Source organism: Meles meles, chromosome X (assembly GCF_922984935.1).
Source record: "Meles meles chromosome X, mMelMel3.1 paternal haplotype, whole genome shotgun sequence".
Taxonomy (NCBI): domain Eukaryota; kingdom Metazoa; phylum Chordata; class Mammalia; order Carnivora; family Mustelidae; genus Meles; species Meles meles.
In genome coordinates, this window is record NC_060087.1 from 130,352,429 (window position 1) to 130,377,462 (window position 25,034).

At 50.5% G+C, this 25,034-nt stretch overlaps 1 protein-coding gene across 1 annotated transcript in view; it reads left to right on the forward strand.

Annotated features, from left to right (window-relative positions):
* The window catches only part of NSDHL (NAD(P) dependent steroid dehydrogenase-like), a 29,875-nt gene extending 13,102 nt beyond the window's left edge, over positions 1 to 16,773 (forward strand). Inside the window, exons 4-8 of the mRNA XM_045994432.1 lie at positions 7,486 to 7,632; positions 11,400 to 11,528; positions 13,489 to 13,631; positions 14,710 to 14,812; positions 15,897 to 16,773. Coding sequence (XP_045850388.1) covers positions 7,486 to 7,632; positions 11,400 to 11,528; positions 13,489 to 13,631; positions 14,710 to 14,812; positions 15,897 to 16,229 — 855 coding nt within the window. The 3' untranslated portion in view covers positions 16,230 to 16,773. The remainder of the gene's footprint in view (positions 1 to 7,485; positions 7,633 to 11,399; positions 11,529 to 13,488; positions 13,632 to 14,709; positions 14,813 to 15,896) is intronic.
* The last annotated feature ends 8,261 nt before the right edge of the window (positions 16,774 to 25,034 follow it).

A 25,034-nucleotide genomic window follows, 5' to 3' on the forward strand; every position in this document is an offset into this window, starting at 1 on the left:
GGTCCCCTGTAATGCCCAGAAGTGCAATTGCCGGGTTTCAGGAGTTTTTTAAATTGAGATTTACTGCACATTCTGTAAATTTAACATTTTTAAAATAGACAACTCAGTGGTTGTTAGTGTATTCACAGAGTTGTGTGACCATCGCTTCTGTCTCATTCCAGAACATTGTTGTCAACCGAGAATAAAATAGGCTCATTAGCAATCGTTCCCCTTTTCCTCTGCTACGCTCCCAGCCACTGGCAAGCACTCATCTCCCGTCTCCCTGGAGGTGCCTATCTCAGTGGAGTGAGGCGATATCTGTCCTTTCGAGACCGGCTTCTTTCAAGGAGCACCGCGTTTGCGAGCTTTCTCTGTGTCGTGAGGGAATTAACATTTGGAATTTTATTAGATGTTACCCTATTGCTCAGCAAAGCTGCTATGCCAATTTTCCATGCACACCAGCAGCATGGTAGGTAGGATCGCCATTATTGGACGTCCTTGCCAACATTTGATGTAGTTCGACTTTCTGGTGTCACCATTCTGAAAGGTGTGGAATGGTACCTAGGTGAGGCTTACAGGCATGTGCCCTCCCTGTTCAGGATGCCAGGCTCTGTGCTCTTTGTTGATGGTCTGTGAGCTTGCCTGTCAGTGACCTTTGTCCATTTGTGTTTGGCTTACCTTGTTCTTCTTATGGCTCTGTAATTCCTTTCTATCTGGAATGCCGTGCCGCAGATAGCTTCCCTTAGCCCATCAGTGATCTTTGATTCTTGGCTTTGGCATCCTTTGCTATGGTTTTGTCACTTTGACTTTTAAGATGCGGCTTCCCCTCCAGGCTGTTTTCCCCCCCACACTGCCCAGCCTCTGAGCCTGGAGACGGGGTAGAAGTCTTCCTTGTTTGCATTGCCGCTTGCCCACTGCCCTGAGGTCCCTCTGGCTGTGCGGGGGACGCCGGCGCACTGTACAAGCCCCAGCGCCCTTCCCTGTGACAGTCCTCCATGGGCACCTGCTCCCTTTCCCAGCTTTCCCAGGTGGCTCCTTCTCATTTCGTATTGATTTCAGTTCCTGGAGGAGGTCAGCCTTGTCATCGTTGCTGATGAGCTCAGAATTCACACACGTGACCCTGCCATTACCCTCGCCTCACCTCTCCTCTGCCTCCTCTCATTCACTCCTCTTGGCCTCCAGGCCTGTTGTTGTCCCCCGCCCCAGAGCCTGTTGTCACCAGTAAATGTGTCCTCTCCACCCTCTCACCTGCAGGCCCTCCACTCTGAGCACCACCTATTGTCGTTGTCGTGCAGGCCCTCTGATACCTGCACTGTACCCGTTCGGGAAGCACACCCAGACCTCGGGCTCCATGCCACTGCCCTTCCCCCGTTTGTGTCCTCACTGCCTTGAAGTCCATGACTGACTTGCTGTGTTGCGTAGCACTTAGCCACCTTGCCTCTTTCTTCTTGTCTCTGTCGTCAGTGAGGGCGCTCCAGAGAAACAACCAGTTAGGTGCGTGTGTGTGTAGCCAGAGAGGAAGCGGCCAGGGGTGGGGGGTGGGAATAGAATGAGATTTAATGAAAGAAATTGGCTCGTGTGATTGTGGGGCTGGCAAGACAAATTTGCAGAGCAAGCCAGCAGGCAGGAGACTCGGGCGAGACGTGCTGCTCCAGTCCTGAGGCAGAATTTCTTCTTAGAGAAACCTCACGGCTTGCTCTTAAGGCCTTTTGAGTGAGTAGATGAAGCCCACCCAGAGTATGGAGGACACTCTCCGATCCTTAAAGTTAGCTGATGACAGGTGTTAACCACAGCTGTGAGATACCTTTACACAGTACCTAGACCAGTGTTGGATGGAATAACTTCCTCGGCGCAACCCCAGCCGTGTTTAATCTGATTCTCCCTCCTCCCTGGGAGCCTCTGCGCAGCTGAACAGGGCTGGAGAAGAAAATAACAAGGTTTCTGAGGGGCACCTGGGTGGCTCAGTGGCTTAAAGCCTCGGCCTTCGGCTCAGGTCACGATCCCAGCGTCCTGGGATCGAGCCCCGCATCGGGCTCTCTGCTCGGCAGGGAGCCTGCTTCCCTCTTCTCTCTCTGCCTCTCTCTCTGCCTACTTGTGATCTTTGTCTGTCAAATAAATAAATCTAAAAAAAAATAAATAACAAGGTTTCTGCATCTTTCCAATGACCACGGCCTTCAGCCAGCCCCACTGGGGATTCTGGCCTTCTTCTCCCACATCAGCAATGGGTCCTTCTCCACCCAGTCGTAGCCAACAGCACACAGACACATTGCAGAATCACCCATCTTAAGAAAGCAAAATGCCCTGATGTGCGCTCCCACTTCTCTCCGCTGTAACAGGAGAGCTCGAGGAGCCATTTGCCCTTGCTGCCTGTGATTGCTTCATTCCTCTTTGTGTTACAAGCACTCCCGTGAGGTTGTCACCAACAACCCCTATCACAGCCACCAAGGACCTGGAGGCAACCAGATCCAGTGGCCAAGCCTAGGACACCCCACTTGCCAATTTATCCTCCTGCCATTGTGCCTCATGAGCTCTGTAATATCTGAATGTAGCAGGCTCCAGAGCTCACTGCTTACGTCTCTTTCCTTCTCTGAGCACACTCGGTGTCCAAGCAAAGCCCTCCGTCCCCGGCTCACAGACAAAGTACAGTGTAGGGGCTGACAAGCTCCAGCTCGACATCTGCAGCCTGTAGCTCTGCTGGACTCGTGTCCGTCCTGCTGGACATCTCTGTGTGGATGCACAAAGGACATTTGTACTTGCCGTGTTCACAGTTCAGCTCCTGGTGCCCTGCTGCGAGTCCCCGCCCCCACTACAGCGAACCTACTAAAGTCCTGTCTGTCTCAGTAAATGGCCCACTCTGTCCTCCCAATTGCTTTGGCCGAAAACATTAGATTTACCCTTGATTCCTTTGTCTTGTACCCTCCATCCCATTCATCAGCAGATTGTGTCGATTGAACTCTCAGAACAGATCCCCAGTCCAGCGACTTCTGACTCCTCCCTTTGTTACCGTGCTGGTCCCAGCCACCACCTTGTTAATGTGTGAGTCAGATCGTGATGCCCCTCTGTTCAGAAGCCTCCAGGGGTTCAGTTCTGTTTAGTGTAAACGTAGAGGCCCTTATCATCACCTTCGAGGCCCTGCATGATCTGCCTCACTCCCTCTCTGACCTCACCCTGTCCTATACTCACTCGGTGCTCCAGGCATGCTGGCCTCTTTCCTATTCCTCAAACTCACCAACTGAGTTTCTGCCCCAAGACCTTTATACTCACTGCTCTTTCCGCCAGGAGTGCTCTTTGTGAACCACAGAGCTTGCTCCCTAAATTTGTTTAAGTCTCTCCAGATCACCTTTATTCTACCTTAGCTTTCTGTATGACACTTGGTACTACCTGAGCACCCTGTGTCTGCTGGCTTCTCTGCCCACCGCCCCCACAGAAGGTAAGCTCCATGAAGGCAGGAATATTGTCTCTTTGGATCACTGCTGGGTCCCCTCAAAGGAGATGAGGCTCCGTAGCAAACCTCAGCTTCCCTCCAAACTGTGATGGTGTTGCCAGTATTTGTTTATAGATTTGTTGTAAACACAAACTCAAAGCGAGACCCGCCACCACAGTGTGTTGCTCTCAGGCACCTGCAGAGACAAGGAGAGAGTCGCCCTTAACCAGGGCCGGAGTTTGCCAGACCAACCTGGTAAAGACAGACATGGGCAAGGCCGAGACCGCAGTGATGGATCATGAAGTCCAAACTCAGGAGGCCATGAAGTGGGTGCCGGACACTCAGAAATGGGTGTGAATGTTACCGCTTGGGTTTTGTGCCATATTCTTGAGTTCATGCATCAGTACTTCTTATTCCCCATTTCTTTCTCCCAGGTTCCTTCCTCTTCTTCCTGAAGCATTTCCTCTAGCATCTCTTGTGCCTGAGAATGTCTTTATTTCACCCTCTCTCATAAATGCTGATTTGCTAGGAGCGGGGTGGAATTTTAGGTTCATGATTATTCCTCCCGGCGCTCAATCTGATCATCATTCCTTTGAGGGTCCACTGGATTTTCCTCTCATGCCTTTTAGGATTTTCTTTTTTATCCCATGTGTTTTGTAGAGAATATGTCTAGGTCTATGTTTAAGTTTTATATTGAAAACCTACTCAACACCTAGTGGGCCTTAAAAATCTGAGGACTCATGCCGTTCCTCATTTCTGGACAAATATTGACTATACCTCCATTCTCTCTTTTGTTTCTTTCTGGAAGCCTTACCGGACATACAGTAGCATCTTTATTATAATCTACATGTCTGTTAGCTTCTCCCTCATATGTTCTTTCGCTTTCTGTCTTTGTAACATTTTCTAGGTTTCCTGTTTCGTGTCCACTCAAGGATGGTCTTGCTTCACCTGTACCCCCACCCCACCCTCAGATTATTTTGAAGCCAATCCTAGGCACCGTTATCATTTTTTCTATAAATATTTCAGTATTTGTCTCTAAAAGATAAGGAGCCTTTTTAAAGATTTACTTATTAATTTGAGAAGGAAAGAGCATGAGTGGGGGAGAGGCAGAGGGAGAGGGAGAGAGTCTCAGGCAGACTCCGCACTGAGCGTGGAGCCCAGGGAGCTTGATCTTCCGACCCCAAGTTTAGACCTGAGCCAAAACCAAGAGTCTGGCGCTTAACCGACTGTACCCAGGTGCCCCCCCCCTTTTTGTAAGACTTAAAGGAGCCCCTTTTTTGCATTTTTTAAAAATATTTATTTATTCATGAGAGATGGCGGGGGCAGAGGCAGAGGGAGAAGCAGACTCCCCATGGAACAGGGACCCCGATGCGGGACTCGATCCTAGGACCCCAGGATCATGACCTGAGCTGAAGGCAGTCGCTTAACCGACTAAGCCACCCAAGTGCTCCTTAAAGGAGCCTTTTTAAAAACACAATTCCATGACTACACCTAAAACACTCCGACAATTCCTTGATTTCCAGCCTGTGTTCAAATATCCCTGAATGTCTAATAAGAATTTTTATGTATATGGAGCGCCTGGGTGGCTCAGTGGGTTAAAGCCTCTGCCTTTGGCTCAGGTCATGATCTCAGTGTCCTGGGATCGAGCCCCGCTTCGGGCTCTCTGCTCTCTCTCTGCCTGCCTCTCCACCTACTTGTGATCTCTGTCTGTCAAATAAATAAATAAATATTTTAAAAAAATTTTTATGTAGATTTTTTTTCCAAATAAGGAGCCAAAAAGGTTAAGACACTGAAGTTGATTGACCTAGTTAACTCTCTTCTATAAGTTCCCCTTTCCATTTTGTTTGTTGAATAACCAGTGTTTCATTAAAACTGTGCTTATTGTCCCACAGCATTTCCCGGGGACTAGATTTCGCAGATTGCATCCCCATGGTTTTTGCTATGTCCCTCTGTCCTCTAGTGTTCCCTCCAAACTGGAAGACCTAAGACTGCACTGTCCAGTAAAGCAGACTTCGAATAGAAAAAGGGAATATACATAGCTCATAAATGATTTTTCTATCGATTACATGTTGAAGTGATGATATTTTGGATACTCATATTAAAATATGTTATAATTATTTTCATCTGTTTCTTTTTACTTTTTTGATGTGGGTCCTACTAAATTTAAAGTCACAGCTGTGCCTTGTATTACAATATTTCTAGTGGACTAAAAGCTGGGTACGACTCTGGTTCCGTTTTTTTCTTCTGGGGCACCAATAGCGATCAGCATATCTAATGCTCAGATGTTCATTGCTAGACACAATTGCCCATAAAAGAAACCAGGGTTCCCATTCAGGACTCTAAGCGGGGGTGGTCCAAGTGAGCCTGAAACATTTTCTTAGGACAGAATTAGGAAGTGCTCAGGGGCACCTGGGTGGCTCAGTCCTTTAAGTGTCCGACTCTTGATCTCAGCTCAGGTCTTGATCTCAGGGCTGTGATTTCAAGCCCTACGTTGAGCTCCATTCTGAACATGGAGCCTACTTTTTTAAAAACGTGTTCAAAACCTAATGGGAATATATCAAAAGAATGCAAAAACCAACTTCAAGAACCCCCACTGGCCAAATTTGGGACGTTTTAAGCCGCACAAAAGACAATAGTAGTGGATTGTAATGCATTGAATAAAATAAGAAGCCATGTGTCCATGGACATGCTAAAAAGAAAAATTACATAGAGGAAGGGGAACATCTACATTACAGAGGAATGTCAACTAATAAAAGTAAAAATTAGGATTTTACCATTTTGCAACCAGTATGTTAATAATTGTTTCAGGCAAGAATCATCACTGAATGTTCCAGATTCAAAAACACAGAAGAGATAGGAGGACTAAATGTAATATGATCTGTGACTGGATCCTGGATCGAAATATATAAATGCCTTTAAAGGACATTATTGGGAAAATGGGGGAAATTTGTATATAGACTGATTATTGGAAAAGAGTGTCCTATCCTGTAACCTTTCTTGTGTGTGATCATTATTTAGCAGTATTTAGGAAAATGTCTTTGTTGTTAGAAGATGCATAGTGAAGAGCTTAGAGGCAAAGTGGCACATTGCCTGCAACTCACTCTCTAATGGTTTCAGAAAAAAAAATCTTATGTCCATTATCTACACAAAGACAATTAGGGAAAAATATTAATAATCATTGAATCTAGGCACATAATTCATGATTGTCTTTCTTTTAGCAATGTTAATCTATTGATGGTCATTCTTAGGTCTTATTACCGAATGAACGTTTCAGAAAATGGTGACATGCTGTCTTTCTTTATTGATTCAGTTCTTTGCTTGGCCTTCCCTTTACTCATTAGTTTATAGAATGAATTCTTAATTCTTACTGGTGATCAAATTGTCCCTTCTTGGGACAGTGAGAGCCTCTTCAAGTTGACTCTTGAGTCCTTTCGACAGGACCCCGGGAGTCTTGGCTAGCTTCCTTACTTTCTGATTTGATAAGGTGTTCCTGGCTTTTCTTGTCTATTTCCTGCCCCAGATCTGCAATCAGCCATTGCTCCCAGGAGTTTTGGTTCCTTTTAGCAGTAAATCAAACGGACGTGTTTTCATTCCCTTTCAGCTTGCTGTTCTATATCTATTTTCACAGAAAGGGATACTCCTTGTATTGGCTCTTTGCACTGTCTTTCATGGTATGGAACTTTTTCATATGATTCATAATTTGTACCTGTTTTCCCAAGAGTTTTACCCCCAGGGGTCCTGTACTGTCACACACCCCCACCCCCATGGTGCACAGAGGTACAGATATTACCTTCTTCTGGATCCCACAGGTTTCTAAATCCCTAACCCAGTTTTTATTGGGGACCAGTCAATGGGGAGAGGCAATTGAAGGGACAACATGGTTTCCATCCTAGGTACTTTGTTTGACTCTGTTACAAATGAGATGTATTTTCATGTTAATTACAATGAGATGTATTTTCATGTTAATTACAGAATTATAAAAGGGCAAGACACCTACATGCCACAGATTGGACAGTGGGAATGTGAGGAGGCTGTTTACTTGTCTAAAGTGATTTTTTTTCTGTCTTTGTTTGCTTTTCCAGGATCTGTACCCAGCTCTGAAAGGTGTAAGCACAGTTTTCCACTGTGCATCACCCCCACCATCCAGTAACAACAAGGAACTCTTTTATAGAGTGAATTACATTGGCACCAAGAATGTCATTGAAACTTGCAAAGCGGCTGGGGTTCAGGTAAGGGGAAGGCTGAGTGAGTGCTGTCAGGAGCGTGTCATGGCCCTTTCTGAGTGTGGGAGCCAGGATTCTTCCTGTTCTCTTCCTGGGCCTAGCCAGGCTTGCTTCCTAAAGTGTTACGCAGATTCTAGAAACTGAGTGCTGTTTGCTGCTGGGCCCATGTGAGCTGCGTGTCAATAAGACTATTTGAGGACCCTCAGGCTTATTAGTCTTCGGTTAAAGAGCCATAAAAGTGTCAATGTTGCTTATATTTTTTATTGTGGTTAAATGAATGTCATATAATTTACTATTTTAACCATTTTTAAAAAGATTTTATTTATTTCCTTATTTGACAGAGAGAGTGGGAGAGCACAGGCAGGGGGAGTGGCAGACGGAGGGTCAGAGAGAAAGGGAGAAGCAGGCTCCCGGCTGAGCAGGGAGCCCAACATGGGGCCCTATCCCAGGCCGCTGGGATCATGATCTGAGCCAAAGACAGTCACTTAACCAGCTGAGCCCCCCAGGCGCCCCTTAACCATTTTTTAATTTACAGCTCAGTAGCATCAAGTGCATTCATATTGCTGTGCAAACATCCGCACCGTCCTTCTCCTGAACTTTCATCTTCTCAAACTCAAACTCCGTCCCCATTAAGCATCAGCTCCCCACACCCTCCTCTCCAAGCCCTCGGTACCTACCGTCCTACATTCTGTTTCCATGAATCTAGAGATGTCAAAGAAGTGGACTCATACACGGCATCTGTACCTTTCGGTCTAACTTATCTCACTCATTGTGACGTGTTCTAGGGTCATCCGTGTTGTACCGTGTGTCTGAATTTCCTTCTTGTTTTACCGCTGAATAACATTTCGTTGCGTGGATAGACCACGTTTTGTTTAGCCATTCACCCGCCAGTAGAACTTGGGTTGTTTCCACTGTTGAGAAAGTATTGTGCATCGTCCTGCCGGGAGCACGGCTGTGTAAATACCAGCTCCGCGTCTGCTCGCGCTTCTTTTGGGTAGAGACCCGGAAGTGGAATGCCTGGGTCAGACAGTAATTCTGTGTTTGACCTTTCGAGGAACTGACATACGGTTTTCCAGACCTTGCCTCTATTTTCAAACTATTTACTTTTCACCAATAGAAACCTGTTATAACTTAGACCTGAGGAGCTATAAATTTCTACCACGTGCTTTGTTACAAAGGCGGGTTCTCGGGCTCACCCTCATGGGGCCTGGCGTCATCAGCTGGCCCAGCTCAGTGCCCTGGAAAGGAAGGATCAGGGTCAAAAACCACCCCTTATGCTTTGCAAATGGCAAGACACTTTGCCCTGCATTTGTCACCTGATTTGCTCCTCGATAGGTAACCGGGAGCTACTAATGTCACTTAAGAGGCGAGGAAATAGCCCTTTGCTAGTCAATGAAAGAGGTGGGGCTCAGATCAGACCCTCTCATGGCAAATCCCCGCCTCCTTGGTCTACACCATGCTTGTGTAACTAGAGCTCTGGAATTTCCCGGCTGCTGGTTTTTAAGTGGAATACCTTGTTATCCAGAAAAGATTCAGGAATGACATAGCACCCATATAGTCATCACAGCACTTCAGTAACTTCACCGGTGGAGTTGAAGTTCTGTGTGTATCCATTCTCGAGGCCTTTGTGGTCCTTGCCCACCCCTGGGGAACCAGTGTTCTGAATTCGGATTTATCATTGCTGTTTGGCTCCAGGTGCAGCCACAATATAAGTTACCAGTTTCTATAAAGTTAAAAACTTTATAGAAATGATATCTTGACTCTATCTTCCTGCAACTTACTTTTTTCCCCAGTGTTATGCTTTTGAGACTTATCCATCTCGTGCTCCCTCTATCCCTCCCTCCCTCCCTCTCTCGAATGAAAAGAAAAAGGAAAAAAAATGGCTCTCATGTTGTATTTAGGAAACATTTGATAAGAGTGAAATCAAAAGATTATTTGATTTGGGGGTTTTTCTTCCCCAAAGGTTTAAAGTGTTACTTTGCACATTTAAATCTTGAATCCACCCAGAATTTGCGTTGCTATATGGTCTGAGGTACCGATTGAATTTTTGTTGTTCGGCACCATTTATCCCATGATCCATCCTTCCCTCCCGCCCAGCGCCCTGTCCTGCACACCGCAGGCGTCGGCGCCTCGCGTGGGTCTGTTGCAGCACTCTCTTCCGCCTGCTTGGCCTCCACCTGGGCCCGTGCCACCGCGCCCTGCCCTCACAAGCAAGCCATAGGATGAATCTCAGTAACTGCTAGGACAAGCCACCCCTGGCCGTGCTCTTCAGACTCTGCCCGGCTATTCTTAGCTCTCTGCTCGTCCAGCTAAATTGTAGAATCAGCCTGTCAAGTTCCTCTTGAAATCATTACTGTAACTGCATCAAATTTGAAGGCAGTTTGGGAGAGCACGCATACCTTGCCCATACTGAGTCTCCATAGCCATAGACACATCATCTCTTTCTCTCGCGCGAATGCCTTTTAATACTTTTACCCTTTACTTTAGAAAGGTTTTGAACATCCTCTGTCAAGTTTATCCCTATGTACCTAATTTTTGGTTATTGAAGTAATATCTTTCATATTACATTTTTAATTGCTAATGCATAGAAGTACAGTTGGTTTTTGTATATTGATTTTGTGCTCACCAGTTCCCCTGAACTCTAACTGTAAAATTTTTATATGTTCGTAATGTTTTCTATGTAGACATTTCCAACATCTGTGAATGATGATAGTTTTGTCTCTTCTTTTCAAATTATTCCTTGTTTGTCTTAACCCACCGTGCCTACTAGGACTTCAGTACAATGTCGAATAAAAGTGGTAAAGCTATGATTCGAGCTAATGGTGTTCAGCGTTGGGTGCTGCCCTTAACCAGAGGGCTGGAAGCTGAGACCCTCGTAAGAAATCAGTATGTATAGGGGCGCCTGGGTGGCTCAGTGGGTTAAAGCCTCTGCCTTTGGCTCAGGTCATGATCCCGGGGTCCTGGGATCAAGCTCCGCATCGGGCTCTCTGCTCCGCAGGGAGCCTGCTTCCCCCCTCCCCTCTCTCTGCCTGCCTCTCAGCCTCCTTGTGATCTCTGTCTGTCAAATAAATAAATAAACCTTTTTTTAAAAATCAGTATGTATAAATGAGACTATTAAAAATAATAACGGCAAAGAAGAACAACTTTGGGGGTTTTTTGTTTTGTTTTTTTTTTTTTTCAAAATATTTTATTTATTTATTTGACAGAGAGATCACAAGTAGGCAGAGCAGCAGGTGGAGGGGGGAAACAGGCTCCCCGCTGAGCAGAGAGCCCGATGCAGGGCTCCATCCCAGGACCCTGAGACCGTGACCTGAGCCGAAGGCAGAGGCTTCACCCTCTGAGCCACCCACGTGCCCTCAAGTGGGCGTGTGTACCTGCGCTGACGTGCCAGGGTTGGTCTTAGAGTCACAAAGCATCTCTTTCAGACAGACCTGACCCTCGGAGTTTGTGGGCTCTCCTTCTCCCTTGGGGAATCGTTCCCATAGGAGATAGCACCAATAATGGAGGTCTGTACCATCTGTCAGTGGTGAGAGCAGACGGAAAAGGTGAAACCCACTGCTTTAGAATGGAATAGAATGTGTGTCAGATCCACGGGGCTGCAAAAGAAGATGAGCTTTGAATTATTCTAAGAAGGCCTGAAAAGCAATAAGTCATTTCTGTGGCTATAGACTGGGCCGTTTGATCTTCTTTCATGTGTGGCCGTCAGCGTCTTTAAGTAGTGGCCACCGCTTCCTCGTCCGTTGTAAGTCTTCCGTCTCCTCCTCTGCCGCCAGAAACTCATCCTGACCAGCAGCGCCAGTGTCGTGTTTGAGGGCGTCAGCATCCGGAATGGGACCGAAGACCTCCCTTACGCCGTGAGACCCATTGACTGCTACACGGAGACCAAAATCTTACAGGAGAGGGTATGTACCCGAGGACTGGTTGAGTGACAAGCAAGTTCCGTGAACATGTGGATGGTTTAAGTGTTGAAGAAAAGTATTTATGCCGTTAGTGTTCTCAAGCCTGCATACCTAACTTGGGAAGGGAACTCCGGGGCTGAAATCAACTCTAAAAACAACGCCAGTAGCTTAATGGGACCAGACCGGGGTCTGAGTATGGTGCAGGAAGTACCTCGTTTAAGCTTCACGAGGAGCCCGTAAGGGGGTCACTGTCGGCGGCAGCAGGTTCTGCCGGAGGACAGTTGACGCACGGGGAGGGATTCAGTCGAGTCTTGAGGCCGTGCCGCTGGGAGGGGCCCAAACCCACTCAGCCTCTGGGCCACGCAAGATCAGCAGTTGCCGTAGAGATCAGAGGCAATTTGTGATGACCCCGAGCACACAGGCAGAACTTGGGCTTCACACGCAAGTGTTTTCATTTGAACGCCTTCCTAGGGGCACTCTTGCCCCCCTCCCTTATTTAAATGAAACCATGAAAGGATCTTGCTTTATTTTAAGGAAAAGTACTTGGCAAGGTACTGGTTTCCACTTGGCAGGCCCACTTTGCCAGGGAGCACCTGGTTCTCACAGCAGTCTGCATTGAGGAATGGGCGCCAGGCCTTTGGACTCTGGGGCTGCTGGAACCCTGAGAGCAGCTAGCCCCAGCACTAGCGTCCAAGGAGAATATTGCCATAGGGACAGACTCGCTTGAAGGCCATGGATGCTTGTGGGCCTCTCCCAGGTGTTTGCAGCATGTCCCACATCGCGCTAGAGCTTGTGCCTGCTTGGCGTGAATTCCTCTGAGCTGCCCGAGAGCCGGTTGCCTCCCATCTGTTTGCTTTCACTCCAGGTCAGAAAGTTCCAGGAGAACTCGTCTGCGGGCAGGCACAAGGGCCCCCCAGTCCAGGGGCGGAAGCCTGGCCTTTTGTAAGTCAGAGTCCCGTCTCCGGGTTCTGCCACCCTGCTCCTGGGAGCACAGGGAGCTTCGCCGCCCTCCCACCTTCGAGGACTTAACCCAGGAAGCCCCGAGGCTGTGGCGGGGCCCGTGTACTCTCATCCAGGCACTGAGACTCCCACCTCCTGTGCTCAGGAGCTGCAAGGGACAGCCATGGCTCAGACCATCAGTGCCTCCCTTGCGTTGACTTTGGGTGCCTGATGGTAAACTCAGTCAAGTAGCTTAAAGTCACTGGAACCAAAATGTGCACGGGAATTTTGCCACCATAGAGCAGAAATCCTAGGTGAGGCAATGGAGTAAGTGTCCTTATCGAGCATGTACTTCCTGAGTCAAGTGACATAGGTCATGTCATGAGTGCACAGTCCCATTTCGACCAATAACATAACAAATCATTCAGGATGTCTTGTTACTTTGGAGGCAAAACTCTTTGTACTTTAACCCCTTAAGTTCTGGTTTGTCCACTGAGCCTCACAGGACACATCTTAAGGACTTGACCTGTTTCCCCAGACCCTTTACCTTCTCAGCTCCTTCTTCCTGGCCCATTCGGGTTCATCAGAGTCCCTTCCTAGGAGGTGGTACTCAGAACGGACCAGAACAGCTCAGGACTGGGGGGAACAAGCACATGGAACTTGAGGCCAGAAGGGCAGAGGCTCATGGCTAACTCATTACCTGGAACCCTGTGGCCAAGGCTCATCTTCCCCGACTGCATTAGTGCATTTTAGTCTTTGAACCCAAACCCAGGCCTTTCTCTTTGATCATGTTGTTGTTGTTGTTTTAAGTAGGCTCTGTGCCCGATGTGGGGCTTGAACTCAAAACCCTGATATCGACAGTCCCATGCTCTACCGACTGAGCCAGCCAGGGGCCCCTGATCATACTGGTTTTGACCCAGCTGTGTCTCCCGTGGGCGGATGGGATAGAGAAGTAGCCCCAGATTATACCAGAGCAGAAGTCAGCCTCTGTGTCCCCTGACATGCCCCTTTTGCTCCTTTACAGGAAGTCCTGGGTGCCAATGATCCCGAGGGGAATTTCTTAACCATGGCCATTCGCCCTCATGGCATTTTTGGCCCAAGGGACCCCCAGTTGGTCCCCATCCTCATCGAGGCAGCCAGGAAGGGCAAGATGAAGTTCATGATTGGGTAAGTTGGCCCGCAGTTGGTCTTCTCCCTGACCCCTGACAGATCTAATGCTGCCTTCTCTGCTGCCCTCTGTGTGGGTTTCCTGGGGCGGCCCCAACAAATCACCACAAACCGAGGGACTTAAAACAACGGAGATTAATGCTTTCTCAGTTCTGGAGGCGAGAAGTCTGAAATGAAGGTGTTGGCAGCGTTGGTAGCTTCTGGAAACAGAGGGAAGATCTGTTCCAGGCCTTCCTCCCAGCTTCTGGTGGTGGCAGCAGTCTTTGCTGTTCCTTAGCTTGAAGACAAGTCACTCTAATCTCTGCCTCCGCCCGCACATGAGCCATCTTTCCTGTGTGTCTGTATCCAGATTTGCCTCTTACAAAGATACCAGCCATTGGATTTAGGGCCTACTCTACCCCAATATGACTTCACCTTAACTTGGTCACATCTTCAGAGACGGTATTTCCGAAACCCTATTTCCAAATAAGGTCACATCCAAAAGTTCTAGGGAGACATGAATTTGGGTAGGACACTCTTCAACTTAGTACCTCATCATGTAGCCTGAGAAAATACGTGTGTCCCTTTTTGAAAATTGAGGAAATGGGCCCGGGGAGTTGGGGGAGACTGGCACGGGGTCAAGGGCCAGGCCTTCAACTCTCCTTGGATCTAGGAAGGCCGGTAGAGGTGTTCACATTCCTTCTCCAGGAAAGTGCGGGTGGCGAGGCCTTTGTGGGTGCTGACAGCACGTGGCTGTCTCCCCAGTACGTCTTTGCTTCCTTTCTTTTCTGCCTTGCCACCTTGCCTCCCTGCCTATAGCTTTGCCCCCCTGCTGCCCTGTCTTCCTCCTTTGAGGGATTAGAAAGAGATGGTAGAAAAGTGTGAGGCCAAAGCAAGCCCTTAGTCCTGAGTGTCCTAGGGGGAGGTGAAGATGATTTACAGCTCAAATAGAAGTCTAGAGCAGGGAGTTCCTGTGTAGGCCATGCCGGGGTGGGCAGGCAGGGGATCGGGCTTTCAGACTCCTTGTTTGGCCCTTACATCTCTGCCTCTGAGGGCCCCAGGAATCTTGGTCCCTTAACCGTGTCCCGTCTGCCCGCAGAAACGGGGAGAACTTGGTGGACTTCACCTTTGTGGAGAACGTCGTACATGGACACATCCTGGCTGCAGAGCACCTCTCCCGAGATGCAGCTGGGAGTGGGGAGGTAAGGCACCCGCTCCTCCTGCCCCGAGCACGGTTGTCTGTCTTCGGACTGTGTGTCCCTGGGATCGGATTCATTGGCTGATTGCCTTCATGCTTCTGCATCCTGGCTGATCTGCTTTAGGACCCCCTCGGTCCCAGGCTGATGCCCCGTGGGCGGGAGTGTAGTGAATCACAGTGCCTCATCCCTCAGGACAGCCCACATCCAGAGCCAATGAGCCGGGATTGACCAAGCGTTAGGGGCCTAGTTCTCCAGGCCACGTGACCTGGATGCCCGCTGTGGACGTGACCGCTCCAGCGGGGTCCCACGTACATTTGGTGGGGTGCTTGCTACTCACCTTCCCTCCCCGTCATTCTGGAAATCTCGTGTTTTCTCCCCCGCTGCCCACCCTTGCTCATGCCTCTCGCCCCTCCGGAGGGGTGGATGTATCTCAGTCTCCTGGCGTTTGGCACCGGGCGCGCAGGACAGACATGTCAGGGGAAGGGAGTTCTCATGCGGAGAGGGGAGAGCACAGTAGGGCCCCCTCACCCTCTCCTCCCACTCATAGGGCCCCCCCTTCCTTGTTTCTCACTGCTACCTTTGGACGCCCCCCTTTGGATCTCACTTTTCTCCTGGGCCTCTGCTGTTTTCCCACTCCGTGGCACTTAGGGTGGTGGGGGTCGCTGGGCGTGTGGCTTTATGCGTTAGACCAAATACAGCACAGTTGAGGAATGGCGTGTGGCCTCTTGTTGCATCTGAAGATAAGGAGTTTCTCCACGAGTAACATGATTGTTAAATTAAATTAACAAACATACCTTCCTGAGTGCAATCTAAGTTTCACCTAAAAATCCTGCCCCACAGAGAAAACTCACCTTCCCTGTCTACACCTTAAGGCTGCCCATAGCTCCCAATCCGAAAAGCCTCTCTGCCGCGGGCTGACGTTTGCAGATCAGAGATGCTGGGTGGGCGGGTGAGGAGAGGCCACCAGCTTCCCAAAATACTGGTCCCAGGCTGAGTCATCAGCTTACGCCTGAGCTCCGAGTTCCAAGTGCGGTCTGCCCACCTGTCCAGCTAGGGAGCGTTTCCTAACGTCTTGTTCTCTCTCCAGGCATTTCACATCACCAATGACGAACCCATCCCTTTCTGGACATTCCTGTCCCGCATCCTGACAGGCCTCAACTACGAGGCCCCCAAGTACCACATCCCCTATTGGGTAGCCTACTACCTGGCCCTCTTGCTGGCCCTCCTGGTGATGGTGATGCGTCCCATCGTCCAGCTCCGGCCCACTTTCACACCGATGCGCGTCGCGCTGGCCGGCACGTTCCACTATTATAGCTGTGAGAGAGCCAAGAGGCTCATGGGCTACCGGCCACTGGTCAGCATGGATGACGCCATAGAAAGGACCGTGCAGAGTTTTCGCTACCTGCGGAAGGTCGACTGATGCAGTGCGGAGACTGGGCCTGCCTCAGTGCATTCCCCAGCCCCTAGCTCCTCTGTGGACCCACAAACTAACCTCCTTCAAGGGTGGAGGAAACAGCTGGCATTCCTCCCGTTGTCAGATTGGACTGGAATTTCTTAAAGCAGGCAGCTTCGTGTTCTGCTGTTTAGTGTTCTCTCCCTGTCCTCCCCCAGGTTACTTAGCATTCCAGCGTCCTTCTACGTAATCGAAGCTGTAGGGGAAAAACAATCCATTTGCTAATCGATGTTGGGAAACTAAATTTACTTCCGTGCAATGCAGTACTAGAGTAGAAGCCACAGAAAAAAAGCGGGAGTTTCAGACACATGGTGAAACTTCAGAGAGATGCAGAATGTAAAGCAAACATTTTTAAAAGCTTAAATAATTGTCACCCGTCACCCCATCAGCCCCTAGCGGGAAATGACGGCTGGTTGGCCACCTCCTTCCCTGCTTCCACGTGCTCTGCCCAGTACAGCTGGTGTGCCTGCCTGCATTGTTCTTTCATAAAACACTCTTTCGTGGACATGTCTCTCTTTGTTGTTGTTGTTTTTTTTGAAAGATTTTATCCACTTACTTGCCAGAGGGTGCGAGAGGGAGAGCGAGCATGAGCAGGGCTAGTGGCAGGCGGGGGGGGGGGGGGGGGGGGGGGGGCGGGGGACAGGCTCTCTGCTGAGCAGGGAGCCCGATGCGGGGCTTGATCCCAGGACCTCAGGATCATGTCCTGAGCCAAAGACAGACGTTTAACAGATTGAGTCACACAAGTGCCCCCACACATCTCTCTTTATCAGCAGAGACCCGTTGTCCTTTCTCGTTGCAAGGTAGTGTGCCCCAGTGGCCTGCCATTTCCGCTGTGTAGCTCTTCTGACGTGGAGCATGGGGCTGGGTGACAGTGAGCCACTGGCGTTTGGGCAGAAAGTCCGTGAGATGATGCAGAAAGGACAGTTTCTCTGCAGCTCGTGCTCACAGACCCCTTCAGGCCAGTTTCCGAGAGGCAAAGCACACAGGATGCCGTGTTCTCTATTTTCTGGTGACGTGCTGCTTACAAAACCTAGTTTCTTCCCAGACTAATGGAAATGTAACGTTAAAGACTTCTGTTCTCTTCTCTGCCATTGCCTAGGGGTGGAGAGGCAGCCAGGGACACTGGAAGAAAGTGAAGATATTGTACGTGCCGTGAGGTTTGCGACAGGAGCATCACACCCTCCCGGGGGGGGAGACTGTGCTAAGCTGACGGGGCAGGGGAGCACAACCAGGAAAGTAAGACAAGGTCTTTGCCCTTAAGGTACTTGGAATTGAGGAGCCCAAGGTATGTTCACAGGCTTCTGTAACACCAGACAGAAAATGAGACACTTGAGACAAGGTGGTCTAAGTTCGAGGAGGGGAGCTGCGGCCTCCAGGCAAGACCGTCAAAGACTCTTGCGACGGGGAGGCGCCAGCACCGAATCGGACTGAGTCGGTAGGTGGCACTTGAGGCTGAAAGGTCAGGCTCGGAGCCAGCGGCTTGTTACAGTTTCTTCCTCGGATCCAGCGAAGCACAGAAGTGACCAGCCAGGCTTGGGGTGGGGGGGCGTGGAGCACTGGGAGGTTGGCTTGGCTGAACGGCTACGCAGGGAAGTGGAGCCTTTGAAGAAGCACCTGGAAAGGACTCAGCGCTCATTGCTTGATTCCCTGTGAGGAGGCCAGGGCATGGAACTGCTACACTCTGCTCTCAGAGCTGCTAGGAGGACAGGCTCAGGCCGAAAAAAGCGAAGCTGGCAGACCAGAGTGCCCTCAGCTTTGTCCTTCCAGCCATCTTCGGGAAACGCCAGCAGCTGCCTCTACTTAGCATGGATGGGATAGTCCATTCACATCTCCTCCTTCCCCAGGGAACCTTATGTCTGCTCACTTGTTCCGTTCAGCCCGTCCTTCTGCACGTCTGTTGGGCACTGCCTGGGCTGCGGGGGCGGGGGGGGGGGGGGCGTGGGGCACTGCCTGGGCTGCAGCAGGGAAGAAACGGGCACAGCCTGGAGCCGATCCTGCAATGGAAACACCCTCCCTCCCCCAGACAGATTTCCTGGCCGCTCCTCGCTCTGCCCTGCGTTCCTGACTCACACCTGTGTCAGCCCATCTGTTTGGAGAAAGTCTGACTGCCCAGACCCACGGGCGGAGGCTCCGTGGGCCGGCCGCTCTGTGTACAGGCCCCACCCACGGTTCCAAACCACCGAAGCGGACTCCCTCCAGGTCACCAAGTCCAGCTAGAACCTTGCCACAGCCACGGCAAGACTGAACTCGTCCCGCTCACCAGCCTGAGTCCCCAGGCCACTCCGACCCGTCCCTTGCCTGATGGCTGATGACTTTGCTGCACCCTTCCCTAAAATGACATCCTGGAGAAGCGACCTAGGCCTGCACCTCCCTCCCCCGGCAACCGCCTCCGCGTCACATCCGCGTGTAGAATCGGGCTGGAGTGAAGCCAGTTGTCTGCCGGCTTGAGGACAGCTGAAAGTCCACGTCCAGCTCGGCGTGTTCATTGGGGAGGTCTCTTGTTTCAGTCCCTTCCCCTCCCCATTGATACTGACCTAGTTCGGCTCCTGGCCCTATCTGCACCGGGTCAGGTGCACTGGAACAGCCACGCTGACCGCTCTGCCTCCCCTGATCCAGCCTTTGTGGATCTCCAGCTTGGAGATCCTTCCCAAAAGACACCAGATCTGTCCCTCCTCCGTCAAAAACACTTCAGTGCGTTCCAACTGTCTGGAACACCTTCTGCAGCCATTTTGTCACAGCCTGTTCTAAGCCCACCTTTCCAGCTTCTTCCGCTGGTTTCACACTTGGGCGCCAGCCAAAGTGCTCATGACTTGTCGGACATCCCCTTACTCGGGGTGCCCTGGCAACCCTCGAGTGGCCAGATCCCTTTCCCCACAAAAACCTACCCTGATCTTCCCAATTGGAAATCATCTACTTGTTCTGGGCTGCCAGACTGTTGCTCTCGGTGTGTGCTTTATTCAGAGTGTTCCCTCTGCACTTTCTCCCACCCCCACCAGGCTAGGAGCTCCTTGAGGGCAGAGCCAACCAGTGTCCCCACAGAGTGGATGCTCAAGAAATGTGGGGAACCACCTGCCCCTACTGAAATCGCAGCATAATAGCAGCAACAGAAGGGAAGAGCCAGTGGGACTGGTTAGAGCAGAGGTTCCAGGCCTGGCATTCATATGTGGAATTAGGAGGCCTGTGGACCCCAGGAACTGGACACAGCCTTGGGGGCATCTTCTGGAGGAAGAAGGCGCAGAGCTCTAGTTAGCTTTTCAGATGACTGTGGCCTCATACAAGATTCAAGTCAGTGGGGTGAGTGCCAACAGCTGTGGAGAGGCCTGCTTTTGAGGAAGGGTCCAAGAGAGACAAGCTGAGGGGGAAGTGGCCAGAGTAGGGATCCCAGGCTTCGTTAGCATCTTCCGGTGCAGGTGCCCGTGGACCAAGTGGTGGCTGTGGCCAGCTGTTCTGGCTGTGCGTCCTTGCCTTCCTCTCTCCACCTAACGCCAGCAGGCCGGCCTATAAACTCCTCGTGCCTTCCTCTCCACCTAACGCCAGCAGGCCGGCCTATAAACTCCTCGTGGCTCCTCGGCTACACTCTCTGCACAGCTCACCTCAGGGTATCTACTACTGATGGGCCTGAAGCCTCCTTTTCTTTCACGTCCTCTCCAACATCATTTACCCCTCCCAGCTTCATCCCCATAGTCTCCCTCTTCTGGCTTCCTACAGAGCCCGCCCTGCGTTGCCGTCAGGCCACTGCATTCGTCAAGGACCAGGGGCTTTTGATTTGTTTCTCTACCCAGTAAGAGTGACCAGACTGAAAGGGCTTTAAGCGAAGAAGACTACTAACACAATGACCAACTGGGGAAACTCAAGAGAGAAGTCACGACCGAGGGAATTAGCAGGCCCAGGGCTAAACCACAAGCTCCTGATCCCTCGGGCCAGTGCACCCCACATCTCCCATCTGGATTTATGAAGCTGACAGAGCAAAGGGGCTCATCTGGGGAGGAAGGGACACAGGCTCTAACCAGACGCTTTGCAGCATGAAGTGCTGAAAGGGCACAAAGAAGAGTTGGGAATGGAGACAAAAACGAAGCGTGTTCAGAGACACTAGAACCTTCCCATCAGCAGCATGCCCCTCTTTTCCCCAGCACCGCCTAGTTGCCCATTATGGAAGACTGAAAGACAGTGGACCCAAATTATAGCCTTCCCTCGGTCAGGTCTGTCTTTTACCCACCCAGCCCCCAGGAAGTGTGTTCACATTAACTCCTTCAGCCCAGAAGACTTTCTTGAGTGAGCTGCGTAGGAGAGAAAAGGGGGAAGAGGTCGAATGCCTTTCAGCCTTTCCCTGTACTGCAACTCTTATGAGATGTCTTCTCTAGTAAGTACTGGGAGACACACACACACACCACTGGCTTTATTCTCCGTGGGGCCCATCAATTCAGAAAATATTAACTGAGCACCTGCTAAGTCCAAAGTGATGCAGAAGTGACCCACAGAGAAAAGTAATAACCCAAGTGTTCTTTGCCTTGGGAGCGAATGTCCACAAACTGAACTTGGGGTCAGATCCTATTTGCCTGTGCTTTGGTCAAGCCCACCCATTGGTTTACATATTGTCTATGGCTACATCCATGGTGCAATGGCAGAGACAACCAGTTGTAAATGGAGATCGTGTAACCCACAAAGCCTAAAATAGTTACTACCTTCCCCCTTACAGAAAAAGTTTGCCAGCTCTGCTTACGAGTGACTGATAGGCCAACAGGCACATGAAAAGATGCTCAATGTCACTCATCATCAGAGAAATGGACATCAAAACCGTAATAATATACCACCCCACACCCATGAGGATGGCTACTTTCAAAAAATAAATGAATAAATAAAACAGGGTGGATCCAATTTGGCCAGCTTGGGAAGATAAGGAATGGCATTCCGGCTTCCAGGCCGAGGGAACCACCATGGTCTGTGACAGGAAGTGGTGGGAAATGAGGTTGTAGGGGTCAAGGAGCTTGTATTTCATTGCCCTCTGAAGAGTGACATGGTGGCAGTTGTGTTTGGGTGGTGGAAAGAGTTCAAGGAGAAGGACCAGAGGCAGGCACCACTATAAAACCATGGCTCGTGGCCCCTTCCTCCATTTCAGAGTGCGTCACCCCAATCCCCACTTTCATCAGTACATCTCCTCCTCAAGAGGTGGACATTTCGGGAAGCAATTATTCAGTCTGCCACGGTGGCTAATAAGGTACATGAGATGTAGAGAAGCACGGCTCTGGGCTTTACAGCAGAGCAGGAGTTTCCTGGTCCTCTTTCCTGCCTATAGCAGAACCTGTCGAGTATGAAGTTCTATCCGAACCCAAGGGCAAGATTGTGAGATGACTAGCTAAGACATTGGCCGGATAGAGTTCTGTCTGAAGTCTGCGTGGTATTGGGGCCTGGTTACAAGGCGGGCCTCTAGCTGGAAAGGGGCCAGAGGACAGGCAAGTCCCAACAGGCTCAACAATCGTGAATCTAGGGAGGAGCATCCCCTCACCAAGCTGGCAGGGAGAGGCAGGCCCCCGGGTAAAGTGCCAATGCTCCAGCCTATCTCTGACAGGCCCAGGGCTTCAAGCAAACTGCTGCACCCCACAGCCCTGCCTGCCAAGTACTATTCAGACGATTCACTGGGCTACTTTGGCACCAGCTGACGATTACAAAACCTGTACAGAGGTCACTAATAGGAGGTGCCGGCTTAGAAGGTGCTGAGAAATGTGGGTGGATGTGTAGGGCGGGTTTAGAAAGGTCTGAGAATCCAGCGGCCCAGGTGAGCAAATGTGAGGTCCTAGCACCGCCTCCAGGCCTGGACTGGGTCTCGTTTCCTGGTAGGAGAGGAAGTCGGATTTAGACTTGCCTCTTTGTGCTGTATTTGGGGCTGGCATTAGTGTTTAGGAAAGTGGAGCTCAGAAACTAAGGTAAGGCCACCCAAAGATCGTCTAACCACAGTCGGTCAATCAAAGGGGCTCCCAGCGTGGGCCCAGGTGGTGCGGAGACCGAGCCTGGGAGATTAGACTCTGCGAGAGAGGCAGAGACTAGATGCAAGGCCTCAAGTCACCGTAGGCTGTACAGGAGGGGGTGCACCATGCTACTGCAGAACCAAGTGTCCTGAGGTCCTTATCCTGTTAACAGTTGATTGATTGCTGTCTTCTCTGAAGTCAGTTCTGGCCAGACCGCTGAATGCTAAGAAGCTGCTTTCAGTGTGGAGGGGCCCAAGATAACCTTTAATATTTACAGCCCCTCTGGGCCGGGGGCTTCACGGGTAGTCTGTTCAGGAGCTTTAAAGGGACTGCCATGGACTAAGAAGGCCGTTGCTAATGGCAGCGTGTGAGGGCCTCTCCTTGGAATGCCTCCTGCCGTCTTTGCCTGGCTGAGGCCTACGACGCTCTCCTGCTCTGCTCTCTCCCAGGCTCCCACTGCTGCTTGCCTAGGGCTTCTTCCTCCGATGGTCCTTGCGCAAGATTCCTGGTTCTTATACCTGCCTCCCTCCACACTGAGGAGTCCTCCAAGGCAGCGCCCGCTTGGGACCTCCCTGTGACCCCTGCGGTGCCAGCACAGGCTCTGGCCTCCCGGACCCTACCTGTCCCTACCCCAGCAGGAGTCTCCACAGAGCCGGAGGGACCCCAGCAACAATGAGAAAACAGTAATGACCCATTTTCAAACTGGGTCACATTCACAGGCCCTGGGAATTAGGACATCGACACGTCTTTTGGGGGGACACAATGCAACCCATAACAGTGCCCATCGGATCTCTAGTGGCCAAAGAGGGCTTCGTGCCTTTGAGCTTCCCTCTGATCTTTTTCCTCCGCACAGGAATCTCGGAGTGACGGAGAGAAGCCAAGTCTTCCGTAAGGAGCTGGACAGCAGACTCTAGTGCTGCTACTGTTGTTTTCAGTTGAATTTTATCATGTACATTAACATGGAGTCATTCGGGTGGGCCCTACGGCAATAGGATGGTGCCCTTATGAGAAGAGGAAATAGGGACGCAGACACAGGGAAGACACGTCTGTGAACGACAGAGAGAGAGACTGCAGGGATGTGGCTATGAGCCCAGGAATGAATGCCCGGGGCAACAGCGAAGGCTGAAGTCTGGAAGACGTGGGAAGGATCTCCCCCTGGAGGAAGCACAGCCCTGCCGGCGCCTTGATTTCAGACTGCTGGCCTCCAGAGCTGTGAGACGATAAATGTTTGTTGTCTTAGTCCCTCAACCACCACCAGTGTGTGGCATTTGATTGTGGCCGCCCCAGAACACCCCTACAGACACCGGCACAAATGTCCCCTAGCTCCTCACAGCAAGACAGCCGCAGAAGCCTTGTCCGTCTTCCCGTTCTAATGGCGGCGCTCCTTGTGCTGCTTCTCTGAGCCGCGCTCACCCCAGTGGTGAATAAACAGTGCTCCTCGGCGTCAAAGCACTTTGGACATGCTAATTAACTCTCAGTTAATTGGATGAAATAATGTGCAGCTCTAGTGACATCATTTCCATTCTGTGCCCGGATCTACCACAGGCAGTCTGGTGACCGCTGGGCTGTGAGCCTCATCTTGTGTTAACATGCCAGGCCTGTCCCACAGAGCACTGATTAGGGAGGGCCCTCTGCCCTCCTCAGCTCCATGGGCTTCAGAAAACGACCGTGTGGCACAAAGGGGTTCTGCGACTTTGTGTGTGTGTGTGTGTCCGTGTCTATGTCTGAACTGCACACCCCGGTACTGTCTCACATGACTGAAATGCTCTTAATGGAAGTTCTAAACAAAAGCCTGCAAAAATTCAGATATATCTTCAGATTTTCCACAAAATAACCCTGTGGGGCTCGCTCTTTGACCCCCGGGGCCTCTGTAGCCCCTTCCTTCTAGAAGCAAGGGGAATAATCCCCTTACCCTTTATATTCAGGACCCCAGCAGATGAGCAGTACTTGAGCTGGGCAAGTGGCTGCTTGCAAGGCCTGGAGACAAGAACCCATTCCCAGTCAGAGTGGGGAGAGTTTCAGACCAAGGCCTGCAAGGCATGGTGGGAAGGGGCAGGGCTGGGCTCTCCACACCACACCAGGGTCCGCCATGAATAGTGGGTACGCTTGTGGCGTACAGTACCAGGGGACACTGGCTGGAGTCCCGCCTTCAGCTACGCCACTGATTAACCTGGATGATATCAACAGCTTCATCCCAGGTCTCCCTGCCTCTATCTGGGCTCCCCTTTGTCCTCTGCCCAGCAGCCAGGGGCTCCATGAGCCAGGCAGTCCGCTCTCGCCATCTCTCACTGAACGCCAGGCAAAGGCTGCCCATTGCCCTCACCCTCTGTGTCCCACCAGGTTGTCTGGAACATTATCAGTGGTATTTATAATAAATAAAGACAGGCCATTCCTGTTTAATTCTCTCTGATTCCTTCAGATTATGGCGGGATGGGGGGAACCCCAAGTCTGGTGCTTTTATGTTTTTAAACTTCATAGTAAAACAAAATAGACACTACAAAGAATATGCGTGCCATACATAAGTGCCCGCTTGAACACAGCTCACACAGAGAGCGTGTCTATGTAAAAGCACCCGGATCACGAAACTTACATGTCTGGCTTCTCTCCCTCCACACTGGAGACCCCATGACTTGCTCTTTCTACTGTCATGGGCACGAGGGTGCTTTTGGCTATTATAAATAGCCATGTTTATATTATTAATATATTTATATTATTGATTATTATATTATAATATTATAAATAGTGCTGCTATGGATATTCCTCGTGTCTGCCTTTTGTCGAACGTATTTATGCAATTGTGTTGAGAAGT